This window comes from Haliotis asinina, chromosome 1 (assembly GCF_037392515.1).
Source record: "Haliotis asinina isolate JCU_RB_2024 chromosome 1, JCU_Hal_asi_v2, whole genome shotgun sequence".
Taxonomy (NCBI): Eukaryota; Metazoa; Mollusca; class Gastropoda; order Lepetellida; family Haliotidae; genus Haliotis; species Haliotis asinina.
Window position 1 is genome coordinate 12186406 of NC_090280.1, and position 19705 is coordinate 12206110.

The window sequence follows — 19705 nt, forward strand, 5'->3', positions numbered from 1 at the left end:
CCAGGACTTTATTCCATCAGCAGTCTGTCTGCTTTTGACCTACGCCATTTCAATGCTTACCATTCTTTTTCACCCCCGGGCGAGAGGGCCACTGGAGGAGCTTCTATCCTTATAAACCAGAATATTATTCAGAGCCCTATTATTCTTAATACTGGTCTCCAAGCTGTTGCCGTGAGACTTACTTTACACGTTGCACTCACACTATGCTCTTTATATATCTCACCGTCTTCAACACTTCAGAAGACCGAACTTCAAAATTTGTATAACCAACTCCCGAAACCCTGTGTTATTATGGGAGACGTAAATGGCCACAACCCACTCTGGGGTGGTACAACTACAAATGCTAAAGGTAAAATACTAGAGGAGTTCTGTGATAGGTCGAACACATATCTACATCCTGGCACAGGAACATATTCAGCCCTTGATTTATCAGTTTGTGATTCAAGCCTTCTAAATGAATTTGAATGGTCAGTTCATGATGACCTCTGTGGGAGTGACCATTTCCCAACATTACTAAAACCTGTGAATCCATCTGATGTTCCTCCATCATCAAGATGGAACTTCAAAAAGGCTAACTGGCGTTTATATGAATCATTTGCATCAGTTGTAAGAACTCCTGAATATATCTCAAAAGTAACTACCTCGTCGATACATTGCCAGACAGATTTGACGTGGGTTAAAACAAATAATGCTCAGTTCGTTGCACCCGAACAGTCTACTCAAACCTTGACATCTTTTGTCAACACTCAGGTGGTATCTAAAGCCGGGTCACAGTCCTGTAGTCAGACTTCATCTGTATCTGGAGAACAATCTTTGTCTCAGCCAACTCACAAATCACGATCAAAAACAAGCTCGAAGAATATTGTTCAAAGTAAAACTGACTCAAGAACAGAATCTTCAAAAAAGAGTGGCAGACCCCAGAAGGGTTCAGAAAATCCTGTAAAATTATTTAATAAATACGGATCGCTTGAGGCCATGGAAGTGTCAGAAAATTTCCATCCCAGGGCACATAGCCTGTCGCCCTCCAAAAAGGTGCGGGGTAGATCCCCAATAAATCCCGACAAAAGATAGTTTCTTCTTATAACATCATACAGTGGAACTGCAGAGGGCTAAAAAATAATTTCAATGATTTACAGCTATCGATCCAGGACTTTATTCCATCAGCAGTCTGTCTGCTTTTGACCTACGCCATTTCAATGCTTACCATTCTTTTTCACCCCCGGGCGAGAGGGCCACTGGAGGAGCTTCTATCCTTATAAACCAGAATATTATTCAGAGCCCTATTATTCTTAATACTGGTCTCCAAGCTGTTGCCGTGAGACTTACTTTACACGTTGCACTCACACTATGCTCTTTATATATCTCACCGTCTTCAACACTTCAGAAGACCGAACTTCAAAATTTGTATAACCAACTCCCGAAACCCTGTGTTATTATGGGAGACGTAAATGGCCACAACCCACTCTGGGGTGGTACAACTACAAATGCTAAAGGTAAAATACTAGAGGAGTTCTGTGATAGGTCGAACACATATCTACATCCTGGCACAGGAACATATTCAGCCCTTGATTTATCAGTTTGTGATTCAAGCCTTCTAAATGAATTTGAATGGTCAGTTCATGATGACCTCTGTGGGAGTGACCATTTCCCAACATTACTAAAACCTGTGAATCCATCTGATGTTCCTCCATCATCAAGATGGAACTTCAAAAAGGCTAACTGGCGTTTATATGAAACTCTGTGTGTTGACAGGCTTAAACCTGAACTTTTTGATAATGTTCCCGATGCTATTCAACGTTTTTGTGATGAAATGAATGTTATTGCTTATGAGTGTATACCAAAGTCCTCTGCAGTTCCACATATTCGGAAACCATGGTTCAATGATCAATGTAAATAAGCTAGAAAGGAACGGAAAAAGGCAGAACACTTTCCGTCGACACCCCATGGTGCATAATTTGAATAAATTTAGGATTGTAAATGCTAAAGCACGGCGTACTTTTAAACAAAGCAAACGCCAATTTTGGCAACGATATGTATCAAACATTAATTCACGTACACCAATATCTAAATTCTGGAATATGATCCAAAAAATCAAAGGTAAGGGCTCCAAATGTAGTATTCACCACCTCAAAGATGAAAACCAGTTATTAACTAATGAAACCAATATTGCTAATAAACTTGGTGAAACTTTGGCAAAACATTCTTCCTCGTCAAAATATGAACCTAAGTTCCAAACATATCAAAAACAGCAAGAAAAGAAAAATATTAACTTTAATTCAGATAATGGGGAAGACTATAATGAAACTTTTTCGTTACATGAGCTTCATACTGCTCTTGATCAGGCTCATGATACTCCTTCAGGAGCTGATAACATACATTATCAACTCCTGAAGCACTTGCCAGATACATGCTTAGAGACGCTGTTACATATTTTTGATAATATTTGGACATCTGGACAATTTCCTTCGTCGTGGCGTGATGCTATCGTTGTTCCCCTTCCTAAACCTGGACGTTATCATACGGATCCTTCCAATTATAGGCCAATTTTACTTACTAGCTGTGTTTGCAAGACCATGGAACGCATGATAAATAATCGACTTGTCTGGTACTTGGAAACAAATAACATAATAACAGATATTCAGTGTGGTTTCCGCAAAAACAGAAGTACAGTCGATCACTTAGTGCGTTTAGAATCTTTTGTTAAGAATGCCATAATTAATAAACAGCATGCTGTGTCGATCTTTTTTGATCTAGAAAAAGCATATGACACCACTTGGAAACATGGGATTTTACATGACTTCGGCTTGCGAGGCCGATTGCCTCAATTTATAGCCAAATGATAGACAATTTCAAGTCCGTGTGGGTTCTACCCTGTCTGATCATTACAGTCAGGATCAGGGTGTACCACAAGGCAGTATTTTGTCTGTTACACTTTTTAGCATCAAGATAAACAGTTTATCAAAAGTTTTAAACGGTTCAATTGATGGATCGTTATTTGTGGATGATTTTAACATTTCATGTCGAGGTAAAAACATGCATACTATTGAACGGCAAATGCCGTTGTGTCTGAACAAGATAAATAAATGTTGTTTGGAAAACGGCTTTAAATTTTCTAAGTCAAAAACTAACTGTATACATTTCTGCCGTAAATACAAACCACATAAGGACCCTGAACTGTATCTAAACGGCACACCTATTAAAGTTGTTAAAGAGGCCAAGTTTCTGGAACTTATATTTGACTCCCACTTGACGTTCTTGCCACATATTAAATCCCTTAAAGTTAAATGTTTGAAGGCACTCGACTTGTTAAAAGTTGTTTCCAATTCAAAATGGGGAGGCCATCAAACCACCCGACTTCACTTATACAGATCACTCATTCGCTCCAAACTTGACTATGGTTCCATTGTATATGGTGGAGCCTGTAAAAGCAGTCTCAAAATGTTAGATTCTATCCATCATCAAGGTCTAAGATTATGTCTTGGATCTTTTCGAACTTCTCCCGTTGACAGTCTCTATGTCGAGGCAGATGAGCCATCTCTCACTCAGCGACGTATAAAATTATCTTTACAATATGCTACAAAACTATACTCTAACAAATCTAACCCGGCATATAACTGTTTTTTCAATCCTCTCTACGAGGATTTATACAACAAAAAGTGTTCTCTTGTTCCACCTCTCGGACACAGAATTAAACCCTTTCTTTCTTCGGCCGGCATTGAGCTGGAAACCATAGCTCCTTCCCGTCTTCTTTCTTCTCCTCCTTGGCAATTGGTTAGGCCACAAGTTGACCTAACATTAACATCATTTAAAAAATCAGAAACAAATGACTTACAATATAAACAAGAATATCATCAATTAAAACATAAATATAGCAATTACAAACCCTTATTTACTGATGGATCCAAGGACGGTGGCGCTGTGGCTTGTGCCACTGTCATTGGATCCAGAACAATATCTTCTAGAATTCCAGATAACAGTTCTATTTTTACTGCAGAAGCAAACGCCATATTGACAGCTCTTAGGTATATTCAGAGACACCCTAAACGTAAACAATATATAATCTATTCAGACTCTCTTTCTTGCCTTCAGGCGATTAAAAATATTTCTTGTAAACATCCACTTTTAATAGAAATTATTGAATTGTATAATAATCTTGCTACTGGCCAATACGACATCGTCTTCTGTTGGTTACCCAGCCACGTAGGTATTTCCGGTAACGCAATGGCTGATCTTGCTGCCAAGGCAGCACTCAACAAATCTACGACACCACTTCTTATTCCTTACACTGATTATAAAGCTAGCATTAGAACTTACATCCGTGATCTGATGCAGAAGAAGTGGGACACCCAAGTAGGTATAAATAAACTACATGAAATAAAACCGTATATTGGTTACACCTACTTGGGCTGTCAGTTCAGATTTGAAGAGGTTATTTTAAGACGATGTCGTATTGGCCACACACGATATACTCATGCATAGGTGAGGATCCTCCGTTTTGTATCCCTTGTGATGAGAGAGTCACGGTCAAACATATTCAGCTTGACTGTGTCGAATTCTCAATCACAAGGGATAAATATTTTAATGTCAAAACTGTAAAGGATCTTTTTACTAACATTAATTCTCATTTAATCGTTGGTTTTTTAAAAGAAATTGATTTTTTGGTAGAATTTTGAATAACGTGTTCTGTAAATAGATGTATTTTAATTATTGGTTGTTTAGATTTGTAACTAGAATTGTTAGTGGTTGTACCCTCAAAGGGGGTTGAGGTATTATAAAATTATTGTCCTCCTGAGAGGGTACGTAAGTCCTCAAACAGTCAAAGTCAATTCTAAATTTCCAGGTTTTTAATCGTAGAATATGCGTCTTTTTATTGTATGGCTAGATTTCACAAATTTCTGACGGCTGAGGGAATGATGTAAATCCAGCTAGGGTCCATGCAGGTAGCAAAAGTACTGTAAGTCCCCATGGTCCCTAGTATGGTGATCTACCTTCAGTTGTTAGCAATCTATAGCCCATTTTTACATTGTATTGTCCTGTATAGATTTAGGTATAGTTACTAGTTTTATATTCTACTCTGTGATATCCTAGTTGTTTTACTGTCCTTCGCTGACAGGTTTTATAATAGACATATATTTCATTTTAGTATTAAATGTTCTCGCCACGATATGGCTGAGATATTGCCGATGTGACGTTAAATATTAACTCACTCGGGAAGGCGATATACTTTCCAGCCGAATGCCGGCAGAAGAAATAAATAGTTTAATTCTGTGCCCTAGAGGCGGAACAAGAGAGGACTGTTTGTGATACAAATCCTGATAAGGGGGATTGAACACAGTTATATGCAGGATTAGATTCATTAGAATATAATTTAGTAATGTATTGTAAAGACAAGTTTATACGACGATGTGTAAGAGATGGTTCATCGGCCTCAACGTAGAGACTTTCAATGGGTGAAGTTCTGAAAGACCCAAGACAAAGTCTTAAGCCTAAATGGGGAACAGAATCAAGAAGTTTAAGGTTGCTTTTGCAGGCTCCACCACATACGATTGAGCCACAGTCGAGTTTCGAACGGACCAGTGATCGATTTAGGTGTAAAAGGGTAGTTTGATCCCCTCCCCTTACAACTTTCAAACTATCGGCAAACATGGAAACCCGGTATTTAGCATCACACCAACTGGAATTAAAGACAATGCCAAGGCTACATTTCCATACAACATCAAACAACTTCCGACAATACCAAGGCTACATTTCCAAGCAACATCAAACTATCAGCAAACATGGAAACCAGGTATTAAGGATCACACCAGCTGGAACTGAAGACAATTTTTCCGGGCCAGTTTGTAGGCATTGAAAATATGTCACCTTCACCTGGTAACATATTGTCAATGCCTCGGCCGACCAACTGACTTTGTAGACCTTGATCCAAGTATAGCATTTCACTTGTGTCAAGGGTTACATCACCTACCCATTTGCACCTACTTTGTATATTTCGTGCTTTTAGTTTTTATTAGTAGTGTTAGGTGTTTTTGTTTTGAGTTGGTAATGTTTGAGTTTCGTAGTCACCTTCTCTCTGTTGGTATATTTTTCACGCTAATTTAATGTTTTTGGTTTGGGGTTAGTGTTTTAGTCGGCGTTACTTTTGTACTTTTAGTTTGGCATTTATCTCCAGTTTTACGTTCTGTCATTGTCAGTGTTTATTATTCAGTTATACGCACCGCGGTATTAATGGTTTTAGCTTTAAATTTATGTCATTTAGGTTTGGGTTAGCGGTTTAGTTTTAACATTCTCGGTATTGATGCTTTTAGCTTTAAGGTTATGTCATTTAGGTTAATTCGGAATGGGTTAGTGATTTAGTATAGAGAGAAGGGCGTAGACTTCCCGTTTTAATTTTATGTTATTTTGATTGGAGGTTAATGGTTTGGATTAGAAGGGAACAGCGTTAGGTTGTTCTTTTAATTTAGCATGCACCATGATAACCATAGGTCACGAATTATTGAATACCATACAATTGCCGTACATAATGGACAGATACCTCAAATATGTTAACACAAATGTATCATACAAATCATGAAACCTGGAAGGATACAACTTTCATTCCAAAGTCTGATTGCTGTGAAGGCACACTTGAGTCGACGTAGGAAGGAGGTCGTGGTTCTTCAAGTACTGTTGGCAGTTGAGCTGCTATACGTGAACAACACATACTACACTTCACATCAACATGCATAACAAAAGGTCACAAAACGTCAATGTCCGTCTGGCATGTCATGCCGTCGCATCTACCCATCAAGTAGATGTCTCACGTAAATAGCTGTAGACACTACAGCAATAGACCGCTCATTTCCCATATGCCACACCTTAGGGAATCACAAAGATTTGACACGGCAAAGCATGAACAATTACCACCAAATCGACTTAGAGCCTCCTGTCAAGAGTCGAACGGGTTTCAGCAGAGTCTACACTTGCTCACGGGCAAATCAAGACTCGAACGGGTTTGCCTGCGCCAGCTACCGTTTTACCATAATCGCCTCTCCTCTCGGGATCGTCCCCTCGCCTGCTATGCAACACCAGCATGTCGCTCTGCTTCCGGCACTATCACCCATCTCTAGGCAAAAGTCAGCAGAGTCTACACTTGCTCGCGGGCGAATCAAGACTCGAACCGGTTCGCCTGCGCCAGCTACCGTTTTACCATCATCGCCTCTCCTCTCGGGATCGTCCCCTCGCCAGCATTTCGTTCTGCTTCTCGCAAACTCGCCATTGAGCCCCCTGTCAAGACTCGATAGGTTTGGGTTCTGCTACACCATGGCCACTTATAGATCGAGCGTCTTCGGCAGAACGAATGGTGAATGGTATGAACAACGTCGCGCGCCGTTACTCACGCTAACCACCACGTCAACCAAGTGCTTGATCATGGTGGAGGTCGGAATTATCCCCCTATGCACAACCTTGGGACTTCCATCTTTCCAACCTCCGTGGGCAGACGTAGAGGGCAGCGTCGCAATTTCCGCATCGCCGTTCCCGTCCCGTCTACGTTCGTGCCCGGGGAACGTATTCATTTTCCGAGCAGTGTCCAAGCTGGCTCGGGTTCCCCTTGTGTAGAAAACTACGTGAATACGTTGGATAGATAAACATTCACCTGACGATAGTACACATTTTAAAAAGTTTAGATTTACTTTATTTGAAACGATAGAGCAACGAAATTTTGCATGTACCTCCGCCATTAAATGGGCTTTCTGGCAATACCATCCAATTTGACATCCAATCTGACTTTTAGAAAAGAAGTTACATAGTATTTCTTTTTAAATTACAGCAAAAAACGACTATTTTTTCGAACAAATTGTGCAATATACTTTACAATTTTCAGAATAGATGAAATCTGTTTACCCCATTGTTTCCGCCACCAGACGAGCTTTCTAATGATACCCAAAAATGTATGCTACATACTAGAGTGCTGCAGTTAGAAGCAAAAAAAAAAAGACGCAATAAGGCAAAACGAGAGCAAATGAGCCATTGAAAGGACGCAAAAAGTGGCGGTATATACGGACGTGTGTAGCCTCTCCAAAAAGCATTGTATATGTTCATGTGATACGTCGTTAGAAGCAGATTTGAAAGGGCATTCACACGCATTATGGACATTTAGGATCGCAAAAACGATATAAACATTATCAACGAACTTAACCTCCGATTACCGATCCGTTGAAACGGAAATAGCATGCGGCATTACATACGGACAGCTATACACAACACTGCAGACGTGCATGTTATACATCGCCAGAAACCCCATGGAAAGACCTTTCAAATGAATCATAGATATTAGAAATCCAAAGAGGGACAACGAAATTAGAACGAAAGTCTACTTCCGCTAACGGCGCCGTTGCGACGGAACTGACATGCGGCATTACATACGGACATGCCTAGCATCTTTGCTCACCGTCGCACATGCACATGCCATACACCGCCAGAAGCGAATTGAAATGCTCTTTCTAATAAATATATAAGTCGCATTAGGCATGTAGACATTATTAACCAAGGAATCATACGCTGGTGGTGTTGGCGACGCACAGGACACGCGGCATAATACGCAGACGTTTGCAGCTTGACATGTCCGTGTTTAGCATTTGAAAGCAGAGAATAGATATAGAAAAATAGAGCTGAAAAAGACATACTATATTAGATATATAAGGAATTGTATGTTTGAACCAAATATATCATGAAATAGGCTTTTGCGGAACCACATAAACGAAACATCGTTTTAAATGCATTGCATTTGAAATGACTTATATAGCGCAGAACGGATATAGAAAAATATAGCTGAAAAAGACATAACACATTAAATACATAAAGAATTGTGTAACTGAAACAAATATGTTATGAGCTATTTGTGTTAACCAGCACTCACCACGTGGAGGTTGCTCTTTTAAGAGTGCCATTTTTCTTCTCCAGCACCATTCCCACAACAGCAAGTTCGAACAGCAAACCCCTTTACTACTGCTGTACAAACCTAATGGGTCGAAACTGACATAAGGCTATGGAATTACAGGCTATAACCTACTACTTCTATCCTACGGTTTTGGCTTTATCTACTTTCCGGTCTACTTTCACCCTTCCCCCTACTTTCCATGATCTACTTGTTTCTCACCCTTTGGGCTTTATGAGCTTGCCTGTACCTTTGTTTTTCCCTTTTCCCTTCCCCCTACCTTCAGGGTGTTGGGGCTGGGGCTGGAGCTGGGTGGAGGAATCTGTTGTCACCGACGCCGATGCAGATTCCTCAGCGTTTGATGTACCCGCAGCTTGTTGGATAACATCTTGCACAAAAGCACACTCACTAGCAGCCTGTAAGGGAGTCTTCTTAGCGTAGTGCTTATTGACAGTCTTTTGGCCATGTGCAAGATAGTCACTGGCCATCTTTTTGCAGCATCATTGGGATGCTGCCTTGCCACTTCAGTCTCCAAAGCTCTCCGAACATACGTGGCCGTAAATGTCGTCCGTTCGTTTTCCAAGTTGGGTTTAAGGAAACCTCTTGTCCTCTGATAGCGGGCCAACTCGAGACACATGTTCCCCACTTCAGTGCTGTCCACTCTCCTTAAGAAAGGCGATTTGTCCGGTAGAGCATCTTCAGGCATGTCACCACGTACATATTGGCGGCAATCCCTGAACATGTCGTAATCATCTTTGGAAAAGCTTAGGGTGACCAGGAAGCTCATGGACGTCTTGTGGTCCATGAAAGAAAGTTGGTACCTCCCGGCAACACACCGTGCCTTATTGAAATGTGCCAACTTCACACACGACGCCACTAAAGGTCTTTGGGCATGCCCAAGTTGAATTATTACAAGACAAGTACCGCATCACCAGGCGCTGATCGTCCTCAGATGGAAGTTGATCTGCCTTGGCCCGGTCCAGGATGTCCCTCACCACTTGTCTGGTTGCAGGATCGGTGTACCCCTTTTGATCAACGGAAAAGGGCGGCGGTTGTTTGGTTTCATCTCTGAATTCTGTAACAGATTTACGGACCTCTTCGCGTTTATACTGGCTACAGACACCTGTATATGAACAATGCGTAGCAAATTATCGAAAACCCTTGGGGACATTTGAACATACGTTTGACAGTAACTGAGAAAGGATTTGACAGCTGACATGTAATTTTTAATGCCACCTGCAGAAACCCCATTTTGTGAAAGGACCTTGTTAAAATGATGAATTTCATCTACGTGCTCAAATATAGCAAAGCCATATTACTATTTGGGAAAACATGTTTTTGGATATAATAGAAAAACTTAGAAACGCGGCGACACGTGTCACCAGCATTACGCCCTGCATTTTCAAGAATATTGGTTAAATATTGATAAAACACTGAAAGTGTTGGCTCACTTTCAGGGAAACTATCGTATAAGCCAGTGTTTGTAAAATTAACTCTGTTTGTAATTATACCGAGTACCACTTCTGGTAGACCCAGTTAAACCAGCACCGGTACTCGGCATTGAATTACTAGTTGAAGGAGAGGCTGCAGATGCGTCCTCTCCTTGAATTGTGTGGCCAAAGTGTTTAAGTACCCTGATGTAATCACGGATTTGATTTTTGTTGACACTGTATGTGCCACAAAATGCCAATAGAGCTGACATTGACACCAGCTGTGTAGCAGTATAGGACTCGCTACGGCGGCGATTTTGGGCGTGTATGGCGTGTAGACCAGGAGTAGAACTACCAGGATAACATTGCTTTAAATGCGCAATGCCTTTGTAATATGTTTTACACTTTTGACAAACGACCGCTATGTTTGTGGAAGGCATACTTTATTATATTGCTGGGACATTTACTTTCTGGGAATGATTGGGCACTACAGAAGAGGGTCTGGATGTCACAGTCTTGGACAAATTAAGAAATAAACTGCTTATACAATATGTCTATTTCGGGAATAAACCTGGTAATGTTGAGTATCAGTTTGCTAAAGCGAGCAACGTAAATGACTGAAAAATGCAGAAATTAAGAACAAAGGAGAGGAAATATAAGTAAAGTTCACTTGCCAATGGTGATTGCCAACGCTGACTGGTAGTGATCCACTAAGACACTTGGTCTGTGGTGATGAAAATGCAGTGAAGTGCACTCCCTTATATTACCACGTCGCGGTCAGACAACCAATGGAATGGCCAAGCCGGATGTTTCTACGGGGGAGGAGGAAACTGGAAATTGTCCATTTCCATTCCATGCGTGATGTCCATTTGGAGGGGCATGAGCATGCCAAAAGGTGTGAATTGCCCATGCCAAAGAAATTTTATACACAACGTTGAAGTCAGTGGGGCGTCGAAGTTTAAAATCACAAAGTAGCGGCATGTCAAAAGGAAGTTACCCAAGCTGAGTGATTATAACCATAAGACAGCAAGGCAGGTGACGAATTACATTTGCTGATAAGTAGCATCTCCAGGGTACGGAGATGTGAACACAGACGAGTGATATACAGCTAATCTGGTAATAATTAAGTTTACAGGAAGGTAGAGAAGAACGTGTATATACAATCAGTCCATGCGGACAGATCTGAAAGAAGTTATGAAAATAATGATGATAAGGAGTTGCGACCGCAACAGAGTAATTAAGTGGCCAGACAGAGGCGGCCTTTGTGATAAGTTACATTTGTCAGAGCATGGCGCCATCTTGTCTATTTGATGCGCGTCGTTATATGATTGAACGTTTATTCGACTGCACAGTATACCTTGGCACATCCACATTTTCAAGGTATAACCGACCCCTTTTACACCTTTGATTTCTGATGCTAAAGTAACAGCTGAGGAAAGATGCGCGCCAGATCCCCATTTGTACCAGCTACACGCACAAGTACAGTTACATAATGCCGCGCATTCCTTGATTAAAAGACGTTCCTTGAATGCATATTATAACCTGGCATAGACGCACTTTCAAGGGCTTTCAGGTGCATTTGAAACACTAAATTTTATTTTGGATGATGGATCGTGAAATTATAGGTGCCGTAACACTGACGGGAGACGTGCGCCAGACCCCCGACTTTACCCGCCATCAGCAGTTGCATAATGACGCGCATGGCTTGACTGTCTGATGTGACACGAATGCACGTCACACCTTGGCACAACTGCACTTTCATGCATTTTAAATCTTTCATTTTGGATGAAGAATAATGAAATAGTAGCTGGTACGCGCCAGATCCCCGTTTTTTACCTACCAGTCGCACAAGAACAGTTACGTAATGACGCGCATTGCCTGATTATCTCATGTTCCTCGAATGTCCGTTATAATTTGGCAGAGCCGCACTTTCAAGGGCTTTCAGATGCATGTTAAACATTAAATTTTGGATGGTGGATCGTGAAATTATAGCTGCCGGATACTTTACCCGCCATTAGCGCAAATGCATTTACATAATGGCGCGCATTGCTTGACTCTCAGACGCGACTCGAATGCACATTACACCTTGGCAGAACCGCACTTTCAAGGGCTTTCCACCACAGTAAAAGTTTATCCCAGAATCCCACATGAATCACCTTGCAAATGCTTTATAGTTGTAAATATTAACGACGCCGGTATAGCCGGTGAACAGATTCATCTAAATTCCGCCAATCTATATCACCTGCGGTATTTGTTGCATTTCGCACATTAATACCCATGTAGCTCCACCACTAAATGTGCAACGTGTGCGTTTTATACACTGTCTGACACACGCTTTAAATGGCTTTCAAACGCAGTATAGACATGCAGGATGCGCGTGTAAGGCGGCGAATGCAGCTCCCAAAGGAGCCGTGCTGAAATAGGGGATACATTCTGGGTGCAAGCTTTCGGAGGGTGTCCTGATGACTGATGCATAGGAATCAATTCGTACTGTGGATTCAACAAGCTTTTTAGCATCAGCGAAGCTAATGTTTTGAGTAAATTTGATTTTGTTATTTCCATTTGTTTGAATGGATGAATGATTACCTGAACAGTTTGTGCATTTTTTAACGGTACTTTCACAATCCTCAGTTACATGTGAAGTCCAGCTACAGTGAGCACACGTTATTGGTTGTGTGCAGGTGTTGACACCGTGACCATATTTTTGGCATCTGAAACATCGCAAGGGATTTGGGATGTAAACATTGACTGTAATATTACAATAACCAACCTTGAGAGATTTAGAAAGAGTTGGCGAAGAGAATGAAAAGTGGTAAGTGTTTGTTGAAATGATGTCCTTATTTCTGCGGATGGTAAATCTCTTTACATATGTGACACCCTGATCTTTCATTTCGGAAGCGATGTCCAGTTCTGACATTTTCGCCAACAAACGATCTCTATCCCTTATAATACCTTTGCTGGTGTTCAGTGTTCTGTGCCTTTTAACTGAAACGTTGATACCAGCTAAACTTTCAGTATTCAACAGGTTGGTGGCTTGTTGCTTCCTACTGCATTCGATCAACAAAGATCCTTTGTGTTCTTCACTTAGCCTGCGATGCCATATATACCCTTAGATATTACAAAAAGGTTGAGCTTCAGTGGTGTCTCATCTACGGTGTCGAGAACTAGGAAACGTGGCCAGTTGTCTGTTACTTTGGACAGTGTTTGTTCATTATCGTTGTCGAGCTGACGTTTGGTTTTTTTTGGTGGGAGTTTGGTAGTCCATACTGAGTTTGTTTTGATTCACCATCCAGGCTCCCCACCCACCACAAGTACAACTTGCAGCACCAAGGATACCTGAATGCAGAATAACCAAAAAGTAATTATTCCACAAGATTGGCCCATGAGCCACCGCCTTCTGGGTGTACAACTCTAGGCAAACTATGCAAGTTTATTCGTTCGTTCAAAATTCAACGGTAACATATAACCAAGACTTTTGACAATTTTTTTTTTATGCGTCATCAAATATGTGCAAAACAATGTATACACACAGGGCTTGGCGTAACCAGCCGATTGATTGAATCGGGCCCATTGAACCACACGTCTAGGTGAAGTCAGGGCCAAAGTGATGTGTTAGGCAATAGGAACACGGTTCCAGGCCCCTATTGCCCTCAACCACCAGGATCCCTTCCTCCACCGACACAGGGCCGCAACCCACGGCCAATGGGTTGGTGGACCAAATATACCCCCGGGTCCACAACAGGGGTGTTGGCGAGGTCTTGGCGTTACCCAGCACCCACCACGAGGAGGTGGCTCGCCACGTGTGCCTGGAACATTTGGAGAAGAGACAGAGAACAGATATGTGTTTGTGTTTACAGTAGCATCATTTGTACGGGTTGTAAATCGTTTGACATAAAGGACACCTTGATCCTTCATCTCTGAGGCGATGTCAAGTTCTGACATGTCAGCAAACAAACGTTCACGGTCCCTTACAATTCCTTTGCTCGTGTTAAGTGTTTTGTGAGCCGAGATCGTAACTGGAATACCGACAAAAGATTAAGTACTCATAAGATTGGTGGCTTGCTGTCTTTTGCACACTCAACCAGAGGGGCCCCGGAACGTAATCACCTAATGTTTTTAACATCACCAGCGATGCCTTGTATACCTTTAGCTACGGCAAAAGGATTCAACTTCAAAAGGGGTCTTGTCAATAGTCTCAACAACAAGAAAACGTGGCCAGTAATCAATTGAGTTGGGCAGTCTGTGGTCAGTTTCAATGGGATCAGTATCAAGTTGACGTTTGCTCTTTTTTGAGGGGTTTCGTAAGCCATGTTTAGTTAGTTAGATTTCATCATCTGAGCTCCCCACCCACCACGGAGTATCACAAGGACAATGCTAAACGCAAGTGGGCCTCCGACTTGCAGCACCAAGGATACTCAGATGATGTACTCTAGCGGAAGAATTATAAATAACTAATCCACCAGACTGGCCCATAAGCCATCGCCTTCTGGCATAAGACTCTAGGCAAAGTTCATATGATCATAATTCAGAATAAAAAAGTTACAAATCAACAGTAGTGCCAAGAACGAATTTCAAAGCAATTAAAAATATCAAAAGTGTGCAATGACACATACACAGTCCATGCACAGGGCTTGGCATGACCAGCCGATTGGTTGAACCGGGCCCATTCAACCACCCGTCTAGGTGAAGTCAGGGCCAAAGTGGTGTATTGAGCAATAGGAACAACGGTCCTGCTCCCATGCCCTCAACCACCAGGATCCCTTCCTCCTGGCATAAGACTCTCGGCAAAGTCTAAAGCATTATTGTTCAAAATTATAAACATCTTCTGGGAACAATTGTGCCAAGACCAAAAGGTTAACATTTTCAAATCAAATTTGTGCAATGACAAATAAATAAAGCCCATGCACAGTGCTTGACGTGACAGTGCGGGACGCAACACACGGCAAACAGGTTGCCCAATTTAGTCGCCTCTTCCGACCAGCAATGGGGTGCTGTGGACACATTCTGTCCCGGGTCCACACGGGAGAAGAGCGCTTAGCGTTAACCAGCACCCACCACGAGGAGGTGGCTCTTCGCTGGTGCTTGATCCACTAGAGTTGAGAGCTATCTTACATGCGACCGGTCGCGTCCGCCGTCTTGGATTGCAAAAAATGTACACAAAGCAGTGACAAAAGGTAGTTTCAGTTGAAGATTTTACATAACTTTCTTCGCACTAATAGCTATTTATACAAGATTGGCTACGTAAAGTGACCAACATGGTGTTCATTGTGTAATGATCCAGCTATAACTATATAACGTGTGCTTTGTTTGTACCAGTTATTTGGACAAAATTTACTGAATGGGTTGACGGACACATGGAAAGTAAAATTCATTTTGTGACGAACATACATTAGTCACATTTGGGTGAGTGAGTGAGTTTAGTAATAGTATAGCAATATTCCCGCTATGACTTAAAGCTTCAAGCCTTATTCACCAAAGACATTTTTTAATTACAGTATTACATATTGACACTAGCTGACATTTATGTTTATTAACATTTCAAAGAGGAGAGACTTCACGTGAAGTGATTTATTTTGTTTCGTGAATAGTGGGCACTTTAGGATATTAGGGAGTTGTCTCCCTTGGCAAAAACTTGGTTACAAGATTTAAAAAATCAGTTTTGTTGGACATCAAGCATAACACTGGGCACCAAATGTCTGCAACTTCTTATTGATGCATTAGTCGATTTTAGAGTCGAGACAAACTCCATGCCAGGAACAGAACCGACTCCTTAGCTGACTTCGATTAGTTTATGTCTCACAATTTTATATGGATTCAAAAAGAATGATTAAAATGTTATGAAATTCAAAAAATACTGTGTTTTCTAAATACAACTTCCAGTCATCCTTCCAGTTTCATTTTTGAGAAACGCTAAAACTGTCTGACCGTATATGTACTTTGTATGTATGTGTACTATATATATGAGGTAATGTACACACTATGTATTTATATAAACACTATTCACTGTGCACTTAAGATACTTTCAATTTGAGAACATAAAACAGTTGTATAACACAAACAATGAAAAAAATAACTGTTAAGCGGCTTTGCTTACCTACAATAACCAGCTTCTGTCCACACTGAGGTATGATGTCAGTTATTCCATTATTCCCACAGGTGTAGTTCCCAGCATCAGAACTGACAACACTGCGGAGGTCAAAGGCCATAACCTTGGGCTTAGCAGACATGTCTCCAGTGTAGGTGATACGAGCTGTGTAGTTCAGAGCTATCTGCTGTTGATTGTTTCTTAGGTCGACCAGCAGTACTCCAGTTCCAGCCGGATTGATGACATACAGAGAGATAAGGGAGCTGTCTGTTAAAGATGGCAGCTGCCACCTGAAGCTGGCTGTCTGAGTCTCCCTCACTACCACAGGACTGGAGGACAGCTGATATGATGCCCCTGATGAAAAATATGTCTTGTATTCATAAATAGTTTACAGTTATCATGATGAAATACAATATATCATCATTAACTATTGAATATTATTAAAAACCATATATATTCCTAGTTGAGACATATTTGCCCAAACTAAAAAGTGATCAAGGGTCTATGGTATTCTGTATGCCCTTGCCTATAACTTTTCCTTTCATAAACCTGCAAATTATTAACGGGTAAAGGACTATGGATTGTGTCGACTGAAGAGTAGAGGAATTCAGTGTCAAACCAACAAATATAAAACACATTTCCATTCAAATATGAACTAGGTTGAGAAAAACGACATTAGAATTACAGTTACAGTATGATACATAAAAGAGATATAAATGCAGCAGTTCCCAAACCGAGAATAGCTTTCAATAATCCAACAAACCACTTCGACTCTTAACTTTGCCTAGACAGGTGGTAGAATAGGTTCGATTCTACCAACAGGCTGGTCATGCCATGTCCTGTGCGAGAAATATACTGTACAAATTCTTGGTATTGAAAAACATCCAAAGGCATGTTCAGAATGTTACAATGAAAATGAGTTTAGACCTCCATACACAGAAGGCTGTGGCTCATGCGCCAATCTGGTGATGATGATCTCCTATTACTATGTGTCATGAACCGAACCATCCTGGTAGGCAGCTACAGATTTTCATGTCAACACTGTTACAAGAGTGCATTTTCTGCACATTGTATTATTGATTATTATTATTATTGGGTCACAAGTTTTCAGTGATAGTTATTATGGGTCATATTTCGTATCTTAAATGTTCAGTGCTATTAGTATTTTAGCGGCAGGCCTTTAAGGTAGTGCTATAGAGTTGCCTCCCTTGACTAGTTGTGTTTACCTCCCGGACCCTGCGAGAACGTACAGGGCTCGAATACTCAGGAATTAGTGACTGTGTACATATAGGGCTGGTTATTGTGTTGACACACATGGATACCTGGAGTACATCATTCGGCCTACAATCTGCCCGTCTATTCGTCAGTGCTTGACCTACATGACTGCTGCCAGACAGCTCGTCATGTAACATTCACTATGGCAAACCAAAGCTTTGGTGAGTTGACATTATATTTGTGACCCATTATGTTAGATTTGCATTGTACATTAAGCCTCTATTGTGAATCTTTGTATCTTGCTTTTGTTTGCTGAATATTACTGAATATTTAAGACTCGTCAGTGTTGCGTTTTGCTGGTTCTGAGGGGATTTCTTTTACCTTATGTCATGGCAAATGTTAACTGTAACAATATTGCTGTGGTACAACACCCCCTTATCCTTGATCTTTGGCGCTCGCATATCCACTGCAATATATAATCGTACCTGCTGACATTACATGGTGGAAAGGAGAGGGGGGTGCCGAACCATATTCCAAACGACATGGCTTCCCAACACCTGGTTCAAAAAGAAGACACATAGACCCTGACAATTCCTCATCCGATTAAAGTACGCCCTCCCGACCTGATTACTGGCCATGCACCCTGATCATTGAAACATGAGACAAGCAACCTATGCAACTGAAACAGTTTGCAATCACGAAAGGTATAGCTAGAATGTATTCAGAGACAACAATCCTTACATGTTCTCAAAATACAAGAATACAAGAGACAGTGTTTGTGTCTCAGTGCACAAAAACACAACTAGTGGAGAGGCATTATAAGAGACAGAACTGGAGCCTGTCTAACATGGCTAAAGACTGCTGTCACAGCCGTTCACTTTCAAGAAGGAGGACGGTGTATTTCAACCAGCAAACTCCTATCTCGTTATGTTCGTGCAAGCAAAGATTCCTGACTTGGTTAAAGCAGGTTATTGTAGCAAAGTTGTGGAGGTGAACGTCCCCAATCCACTCATGTGCTGCAACTGCTAAAAGTTCTGTCATTCCTCTGCTGTTTGCTACCGTTGTGATGACACACATGAGGCAATGGCTGTAGAAAAGTGAAGCACTCAAACTGCTGTTATAGCCATATGGCCTCTTCCAAGTCTTGTCCAGTGTGGCAACGTGAATCAGAGATCCCTAAGATACCAAATCCAACAAGAAAAGAAATCAGTCAATTTTAGCTCTAATATTACAATGATTACAGCAAAGCGTTTTCTCTCCACGAATTATGCACTGCTCTGGGGCAGGCTCACGACTCTGTGGCAGGAGCTGATGATATTCATTATCAGCTTCTGAAACTCCTCCCTGATTCAAGTTTGGAAACTCTACTCAATACTTTTGATGGCATTTGGATAACTGGAAACTTTTCCCCCTCGTGGCACAATGCCATTATCATCCCCAATACCAAAGAATACTGTGGTAAAAATACAGAAGGAATAGAAAGACAGCTACAACTGTGCCTTAACAGACTCAGAAGATGGGCCTATGACAGTGGCTTTCAAGTTTTCAAAATCCAGAACAAACAATATTCACTTTTGCCGTAAATACAAACTGCACAAGGATCGAGGCCTATCTTTAGATGGTACGTGTTACGGTTAATCATTTTCTGTGACAAAAGATGTATAAGAAATCCCCTATGACCCAGCAAAATATAACACTGACAAGGCTAAAAGTGAGTGAGTTAAATTGTATCGTCACATCGGCAATATTGCAGGCATATCGCGAAGGGAGCAAGTAATAATGACATTTTAGAATGAATGACTATAAGAAACTACAACCCTGTTGATGAAGAACAGTAAAAGCACTAGTATATATCACAGATATCCATCTAAGACTAGTAAGTAGTTATAAAACAGTTTAATTATAGAGGACAATACAACATAAAAATGGACTATAGATTGCCAACAACCGAAGGTAGATCACCACACTAGGGACCATGGGGACTTACACTACTTTTGCTACCTGCATGGTCCCCAGCTGGATTTACACCATCCCCTCAGTTGTTAGTAATTTAGGCATACA

At 41.2% G+C, this 19705-nt stretch overlaps 1 protein-coding gene across 1 annotated transcript in view; it reads right to left on the minus strand.

Annotated features, from left to right (window-relative positions):
• LOC137291274 (carcinoembryonic antigen-related cell adhesion molecule 5-like) overlaps positions 1-19705 on the minus strand; it is a 224105-nt gene that overhangs the window by 115189 nt on the left and 89211 nt on the right. Inside the window, exon 3 of the mRNA XM_067822607.1 lies at positions 16439-16783. Within this exon, the coding sequence (XP_067678708.1) occupies positions 16439-16783 (345 nt within the window). The remainder of the gene's footprint in view (positions 1-16438; positions 16784-19705) is intronic.